Source organism: Trachymyrmex cornetzi, unplaced genomic scaffold, assembly GCF_001594075.2.
Source record: "Trachymyrmex cornetzi isolate Tcor2-1 unplaced genomic scaffold, Tcor1.1 scaffold138, whole genome shotgun sequence".
Classification (NCBI taxonomy): domain Eukaryota; kingdom Metazoa; phylum Arthropoda; class Insecta; order Hymenoptera; family Formicidae; genus Trachymyrmex; species Trachymyrmex cornetzi.
The window spans coordinates 1,575,016-1,584,467 of record NW_017295960.1 but is presented as its reverse complement, the minus strand read 5'-3'; the positions used below and the strand labels follow the sequence as shown (position 1 = coordinate 1,584,467).

Sequence of the window (9,452 nt, the reverse complement as noted above, 5' to 3'; positions counted from 1 at the left end):
GGCAATGTTGATTAGAAGATTATTGGATCTGACGTTAAAACGGATCTCTCAATCTCTCTGTCTTGACGTCTCCAGATATAATAATTTCCTTTACTCTCTGTTAATATATAGAGATTAAGTTCCCTATATTTCTTTATTATTTATGCTAGAATAATTTATCGAAATAAAAAGAGATTCATAGTTATATTTATTATTATAAGATTACTGTAAATGACAAACAAATGTACGTTGCAATACTCAATTAGCTATATATGAGAAAAAAATCATTGCGTTGTACCTTTCCATTTTATTTGTTTTTGTTCTTTTATGGATAAGTAGGTTTTATTGTTTCTTTTAATTTTTATGTCAAGTTAATTTTCAATTTTCTTAGAGATCTGATCTTTTCTGTTGAGAGTGTTACCTTGCTATTTTTTATTAATTCTTTTTAAGACTTGCTGAGTAACGTATCTCTCAGTAATTTATATATTACAAGCAATATTTATTATATATGAGTATTAGGTATACCTGAAGCTTGTACAAGAGAAATCTCCTTGTTTTGTACACTCGTAGAATATTTTTAATTTTCTTTCTAAAATTCAACTTGAAAGTTTTTCTCCAAAACGCAATACAAAATAAATGACCGTAAAAATAATCAGAGATTTGTTTTTATTTTTTTTTATGTTTTGAAAGTAATTTTTACAATTATTAAATATATATATTTATAAATTTTTATTCTTGAAATTCCTAATTTCAACTTTATAACATTGTCGGCTTTGTTTCTTAATTTTTTAATTCATTTGTTCTTATTATACATCGAATGACATATCAATTAATTTGCATCAAATACGAATTTACTGCAAATGCAGTAGCATACCTGTTGCTGATTCTCTCGCTGTGTGGTCAGACGTGCTTCGACACACTGTCGGGTTTCAAGAAATGCCTGTCTTTGTGCCAATTCCCGTGGGTGATGTGTCAGTGCGCCAGCTACGTTCGTTCCGCCGACTACCACGATCGAGCTTAGCAACTAAAATAGAAATAAAGTTTTACTGTTAGATTACAGTTAACTACAGCCACCTGAATTCGATTAACATTTCTTTAGTGTTTTAGATCTCGAATTGCATTAATTTCAGTTAGCTCTTCTACACGCTTTTGCAAAATTAGGATCTAATGTTACTAATATTACACAAAAAATATTATAGAAATTATTTATAAGCAAATATTTTCTAATATTGTTTTAAAGTATTCCCAAAGTAATGTATTAGAAACAATAAACTATAGTATGTTTAAAAAAAATTTTAGAAACAGATTTTTTAAAATAGATTCCAAAAAAAATAATTCCGTATTTTTAATATTAAATTTTAATATCAAATTCTTCAGTACTTATTTCTTGTAGATTATAAACATAAGAAACGATTTAAATATCCAATTTTAAAAATTTAATAAGGAAAAGTACAAAGTATATTTCCATTTTAATAATCTAGAATATCTTGTAAAATTTTTCTTAAAAGGTTGGTAATTCCCGATCTTTATAAAACATAAGAAATATTCACAATGAAACGGATCATAATTGTTCGATTGTAACGAAAGAATCGTATGCGTACTCATGAACGAGGATGAGGAAGAACCAGTGGATTATGAGTGTCACAAGATGAGGACCGAGAACGAGACTGCTAAGAAGAGTTTTAATGCTGGATCAGTGACTATAAGCCGGGGATCGGGTAGAAAAGAGCGTAGTCGGAAGAGAAAGTTTAATACTGGATTAGAGAAAAGTGGAAGGGTGGAGATTAAAGAAAAGAGAGTTGAAGAAGGAGGAGGATGAAGAAGAATCTTGCAAGCGTTGAAGGATATGGAAAAAGTGTTAATGGACTTAACAAAGGAAACCGCAGATATCAAGTGCGGTTACGAGTGCTAATTCGATAACATAATTGTGATTTATTATAACATGAGGTTCAGCCGCGAATAATGGATAAATTGTGCTTTTAAATGTTGTTTTTCCCTATTATATTATTTAGTTATATAAAACATACATATCAAATTTAATGATAAATCACAGTTGAAGTAATATAGCCCGAGGATATATGCATTAATTCGACGGATAATATTTGTAACTTTTTGTCGCTAACCAGAATTCGCTCGTCACTGTCACGTTTGACAATATTTGGTTTGAGGCCATACTGGCTGACGAATATTACATGCGTGACGGATTTTATTTTACCATTTGTGTAAAGTCTGCCTTTGCGTATCAGAATCAATTTGGCTGTGGCCCTTCGGCTCTTTCGATGCTGATAAAAACGCATATCGATGCGAATCCCACAATCGATGAATGCGTGTACGAATGACTTTGTAAGCCGTCGACGTTGCTCACGATTCGGTCGGCTTTATTGGTGGCAAATTTTCTTGCGAATGCGACGCACGTGCAGCTGCAACGTGCGGTATACGCCCGACACGTTGTATCATGTACTTGCGACATTTGCAGACCTTGCCAAATGCAGTGTGAATTATCTGACAAAAAGAACCGAGCAACGATGTGATAAATATATTCATACAAATCAATGCAGACGTAGAATTGAATTTACACAAATTGCAAATTTCGCAAGGAAAACGAGAAACGATTTTCGCGATTTTGGCAATATGAAAAATGCGAGATGTGAAAGCGGGATGGAAAAAAAGAGACTTAATAATCTAACAAATATTTTTTAACAACCTCCATTATCATTATTGTGTGGCTCTTACATAGCTTGGGGAATATAAGCTAGGAATTGTGATATTTCACATATTTAATTTTTTTATTCAAATTTTTTAAATGTCGCATTAAGGTATTACGAAAAAAGGGAGATTAAAGAAAAATTAAATGGTAGTGAAAGATTTTTATTCATAAAACTCACAAAATTATTTGTCATTATACAATTAGTTAAGCAATCATTCAGTTAAATTCACTGCAGCTTCATCAATCACATGTCTTTCCTTTTTCTCTATTTCTCCTCTTCTTTTTCCCTATCTTATGAGAGCTTACATTTAAGCTAGTATTGTGCGAGATTGCGCGATCTGTAGGGTAAACTAGGGTATTATGGCCATACGGAAAAGATGGCCATAGGCCATAATTTCTCCAACAATTGATAAATAGTGCATTTTTATAGTCATTCTTAAAGATAATCAATATTTACAGTAGTTCATATGAATACACTGTTCAAAATAACAATATTATAAATATTATCTAATATTTTTTCTTTCGACTGTCTGCAACGTTTTGCACGTGTATGCTAAAAACTGTTATAATGTCTAATAAATTACAGTTTAGCTGTCATAATCAACATTACATACACAATAAAGGTATATAAATTTTAATGTGACCTATAATTAATACTTTTATTTTCACTATTTATTTATAAATACTATGGCTATCTTTCTTAATATAATAGCCATCTTTTCCCTAAAAATCAGATAAGATGGCCAATGCATACTTTGTAATATTTTGATAAAATTAAAGTCCTGTTAAGTATTTTCTCTTTAATTTCGATAGTATTTGTTACTTTAAGCTTCAGTGAAAGTAATATCCCAAATATTGTTAAGAAGTAACAAGAATAAATGTATGTTTTTTGCATTTTAAAAAACTATGGCCATCCTACCCGAGTTTACTCTACATAGATTATCAACTCAAAGTGCAGGAAGTTCGAATAGGAAGCGATAGACGGATACGTGTTTTGTTCTTGATAAATATCTCTTGCGTGGGTTCAGCTACCGATTGACATCGCTCTTATTTTTAGACTTCGAGCCCTAACGCGCTCTCGTTGCACGATTCAGTAAGCACAATGTGAAATGGGAGAGGATTAGCGGCAACTCTCACTTTCTTTTTCACGCTATGGTGGCAAGATGGGTTTAAGGGGGTGGTGACTTTGCGGCAACGAAAATCGATGGCCTGACTTCGAAGGAATCAAAAGAAACGCCACAACCGCGACGACGTGAGACCTCGTTTTCGATCGACACTGACGAAACTCGTATCGGTCAATATTTAAATAAGCTCTTGTCAATATTCATTGCGGTGTACGTGAAGGCTTCGCCACAATGTACTTAGTCCCCGAAGAAACTTGTTTTTCTAACTTTTAGGCTGACACGCGCGCCCATAACGGAGCCCCTCCTTCTCCGAGTTTCGTCGTTTCTTTAGCAAATGAGATCTTAAAAATGTTATGCATGTCTTGGTTGAGTGGCTGACAGTGAGTCTGCCATAGAATTTGATCGCATGGAAAAAGATAAAATAATAAAAAGTATAAAGTTTTTCTTTTTTTAAATTTAGAATTCGTTGACACATCAATCAATTTAAGATAATTGCGTATTAAGGCATTTTTATTACGTGAAAGGAATCAACTAATTTCTCAGTTTTAACAAATAACATAAAAGCAAGCAGATTGAAAAATATCAAGATATAATCAAGAAGTTGTCTTTTTTTTAAGCAAAATTCTATTATATTATAAAAAATGTAAACAAAATTATATTTTAAAAAGTTTAAAAAAGATATTTATGTATTAAGTATATTATTTATAAAAGCCAAATGGTGTTTTTATACTCCTTTATCGAATTTAATTTGACTTTGTTTAGATAGTCAATAAATTGTTTACAATTATACTTATATATTTAATATATTTTATAAATGTATTTTTTAAATATTTTTTTCTTTACTGTATTCCTAGATATCTAAGTGATATTAAACATCATATATGATTTCATTTTGCATAATATGAAGCTTATGCAATTGCTTTTATTGATTGAGGGTTAATGTAAGACACGCGCAGGAGATATAATGAAGCTCCACTCAAAGGCATTAACATTATACATTAGCTGCGGGATTCTCCGAAGCATGATTGCGCAATTAACAGCCGAAGTTAAACCACTGTGATTTACCGAAACAACGTAATAGTGAAATTTCTCGTCCTTACACAATATAGGAAAATTTCGAGGCAAAGGGCGCGTTCTATCAAAGGGACTACTCGCTGAGTTTGCAGAGTTTCGAAGGGGCTTGTTGTAGCATACACAATTACACACCAACCCTACGTGCATGGTCTTCCCGTCTAATGAAACCCGAGTTCTGATGGGTTATTATCGAGACACCTTGTACGGTGGCTTGTATTGTGCGCGGTTCTTTGATCTATCTTCATGGAAGGTGCGTCGACTATCTACAATGGGTCGGCCGACTTCTTGTCCTACATGAATCTTCAAAAGGGATCATCGGATTCCCTGCGTGGAATTGCTTCAGGTGGTCATATAACTTATTTGTAATCTTGGGCGGATTTATTCGCAACCACCTGTGGCTCGCTATTGGACCCTTGAAATCCCTTCTTTTTACGAGCTACATTTTTCGGCAGTATTTTGCAGACCTTTACGGCAATGTTCTTCTACGTGATCTGGTAAATCTATTGCAATTTTCTTGCAAAGAAAAATACACTGAAAGAAAAGATTGGTTGCTGCAACAATTTAGATAGTAAAATATGAGCATAGCATTTTTAATCGGCTGCAGCAACCAGTTTTTGGTTGTAGCAAATTTTTAGTTGCGTTAGCCTATCGAAATCATATACTGACATTGTGGATAGGCTAACGCAACTAAAAATTTGCTGTTACATTGAAAAGATTAACTTAATAAAAGAAATATCATATTTAATCTCTTTATTCTCTTTAATTTTCTTTTAAAATAATCTTATATTTTTGTAGGAGATATCATCTGTATTAAAATTTTACACAAAGATTCGTGAAGGAATGTAAGAATTACTTTTCTAAATTTGATTTCGTTTGCGCATTGAAATGTCAGAATACAGATTTAAGATATTGTACATTCTTTTCTATTTCTGCACGTCTATTTATATTCAAACATAGTACCATACTATGCGAAACTCCGATTTAGAGAGAGAGAGAGAGAGAGAGAGAGAGAATCGCTAACTTTTGGATGCGATAGACGATGCTTTACTTTCTGTCAATTAGAATTCTGCCAAGTCAGGATATGTACGCGAAAGTGCGGTTCTGAACTTAATTATTTAGAAAGTTATACATCAGTCTCTCTCGAGAGATTTGCGGCTCTCTTGCGTTATCCTCAGGTCGGATCCTTACGAATTTAAGGGAAAATTCTACAATATCTTGTTAAATATTGTACGTCGGAAAAGCGAGCACGGTTGGTTTCATATAGCCCAATGGTTGGAACAAAAGTTCGTAGCACTATGAAATTTAAGCAGTTGTAATTCCGTTAAGAATGAACGAAATTTATATTTAAAAAGGGGCTATTTTAAAGCTTAAAATCCTTACTTCTGAAAGGTCACTAAGTCTTTTGAGTTTCTGTGAGTTCGGGTTTTCATAAATAAAATTACGAGCTGGACAAAATGGAATATTTTTTTTTCATTTTGTAGTTCTGTCACGTGTCCAAAAAAGAAGCTTGCGAACATTTTTTACTTTTTAAAGCTTGAAGTTTTCCTTATAAAATTGTTTTTAAAAAATGTTTTGCTTGAGATTTTTTTGTTACTGAGTTGTTGTCGCGGATTAAATAAAAGGAATATTTTGACTCTGTTCGTATTTCTGTTAAAAATAAATGTACCGCAATTTAAAAAAAAAAAACAGATTCTTAAAACTGAAACTTTGCTTCTTTGAATAGTATAATTGCCAATTTAAAAAAGATGTAGACGTGATACAAATAAAGCAGCGCTATGGACTTTTGTTAAACATGTATATATGTTTCACAAAAGTACAGAGTAGTATTAGAAAGAAACATCGCCTCAGCTGATTTGTTCGCTATAATGGAGGTCGAGTTTTGCAGGAGGATTTAAAAAGTACACCGGGCAAAAGAAATGCCTTTCACGGCATATAATCAGGTGGTTGCTTTACAATCTGTACCGAGAGCGCTTTCACGAAGTTCGTATAACGGCCTCTATAAAGAAATTGTATATTACTCGATGCAAAGGTAGTGCATATGATATTGTTGATAACAAACAACAAGCAAAAATTTTAAGATAAAGAAAGAGAAGAGAAAAATATAAATTAATCGTGATATCATGATATAGTTATAACATATGAGAAATCATAAAAATATAAAGATTTTCTTTTCTTTCAGGAATATTTATTATTCCTTCATTTAATTTTGTAATCTAAGACATATAAATTTAATACAACAATTAATAATGTAATTTATTAATAAATTTTTTAAAGATTAACGCGTTATCTAGTGAATTACATAATTCAACTTTTTATTAATTTACTCAACATTTTAATTAGTGGTAGTAGTACACTTCTTTTTAATTGACCTAAAATAAAGAGTAAAATAATGTAATGTTGGATATACATGGTGTCATTAAATTACGGCATCACCCATCCTGAGAAGATTGAACGGTCTAAACTTAGCCGAAAAGTCCTCTATCATTTTGCGATTTTCGCAATGGTTAACAAGATATTAATTACTAAAAATCGTTAATTTAGTTATAATATCTCGTTAATTGCGAAAATCGTAAAATGATAGAGGACTTTTCGGCTCAGTTTAATTCGCTTTGCCTGCTCAGGATGGGTGATGCCGTAATTTAATGATACTCTGTATACAGGGACGGATAAAATACTAAAAAATATTGTATTTAAATACAAAATACTAAAAAAAATTGTATTTAAATACAAAACACAAAATACTCTCAAAAAAGTATTCAAATACGAAATACAAAATACTCTCAATAAAATAAAAATGTATTTAATACGTATTTTAAATACATATTGTATTTTAAATACGCCCATTCCTCCTGGCTGAGATACAACGCTAGAGATTGTTCACCAAATGCAAACAAAGATAAATGATGCATTATGCACATTATGTGTGAAATAGAACTTTAGATTGAGTCAACAATGGTGCGATTTTAACTTTCACACATCAAAAAAATTTTTACATAATTTAAATGTAGTTTAAATTTAGTATTTACACATTTAAAATACAAAATACTAAAAAAAAGTATTAATGCAAAATACAAAATACTCTCAAATAAAATATTCAAATATGAAATACAAAATACAAAAATATATTTAAATACGTATTTTAAATGCTGCTCATCCCTGCCTGTATATGAATATAAATGTAAATAATAGTTCAAATATTTAAAATGTATAATTTATAGCATGATAACATTCATCGTATCGGAATATTTAATAATTTTAACGTAATAATTATATTAATAATCTTCAACAATCTGCAATGTAAGACGATGCAACAAAGTAGCCGTATAAATTATCGTATATAGTCACCTTTTGTGACTAATTGGCATTAAATGATAGGTATATTGTTCTCCGTCGATGGCTGTTCAAGTACTTGGATATAATCCCGCATCGATCGTCACGCGTATCGAGTGTAATGATGAGTTAAAAGATATATTTACTAAAATTATCAGAGATTTTACTATGTTGCGGCGAATTGTATATCCAATTACGGGTCGAATAGAATTCCCAAATGGATGAGGCGAATAGGAGAACAATATTTTTCCCGTTGAATACATGTGTAACTCTCTTTATAGAAACTCCTTTTATGGAGCACTCTCATTCAATCATATTTCCTGTTTCTGCTCGAGCGACGAAACCTTCTTGACTTCAAACACCAATTGAATTTTCAGATTTGTGCTCGCCGCACGATGAGTCTTGATTTCCTCCTTCACTTCTCTATCTTTTCTATCACATTCTGAATTTACAACTTTTCATAAAAATTTACAACTTTTTTATAAGTTTACAATGTTGTAATTAGAAATCGTCACGTTGATAAATAGCATATGTAAATAAGTCGTTCGTTCTTAACGTTTCTAATCGTAACTTGAATGAGAAATCGCATACATAAATTGTAATTTTTAAACCAAGGCAAAGAATAAAAAAAATCAGATTTTTATATAAAATAAATTAATTCAAGTATGTACATATAAAATTTTATTAATAGTTGTATTAAATATGCACATATAAAAACGTATTTAGGATTATATTGTAGAGAATATATATAGTAAAATTCTATAATACATGTTTATTATTATGCAATAATTAATCACGTTTGATAATCGCAGCTTGGAATTGATGTATCATATCCTAATTCACGATTTGAATAAATTCAAAGTATCCAACAATAAAATTCTACGAAAAATTTCTTCCGTATCAGCTGAAAAATCAAATGTAAATTTACGAGAAGCTTACGAGGAACGCACAAATTGTCGCTCCGTATTCAGATTTTTGCTACTTGAGCCATAGCTCTCGGCTGTACATATTCGCATCTTTACTACTGAAAGATATTCGCTTGCCTCGTATTGCCATTCTTATATATATATATATTGTCATAATATTTTTTTATTAACCTGCACAATTCAATAAATAATTTTTTACGTAAGTAGAGAGATTAAAACAAAATATATTTAATGATTTAATCTCTTTCTTTTTTATGGAATTTAAATTATTTATGGAAAAAATGGATTATGATTTTTATTTTATGTAGTTTG

At 31.0% G+C, this 9,452-nt stretch overlaps 1 protein-coding gene across 1 annotated transcript in view; it reads right to left on the bottom strand.

Annotated features, from left to right (window-relative positions):
- The window catches only part of LOC108771006 (adenylate cyclase type 6), a 146,824-nt gene that overhangs the window by 29,654 nt on the left and 107,718 nt on the right, over window positions 1–9,452 (bottom strand). Inside the window, exon 7 of the mRNA XM_018522846.1 lies at window positions 854–1,003. Within this exon, the coding sequence (XP_018378348.1) occupies window positions 854–1,003 (150 nt within the window). The remainder of the gene's footprint in view (window positions 1–853; window positions 1,004–9,452) is intronic.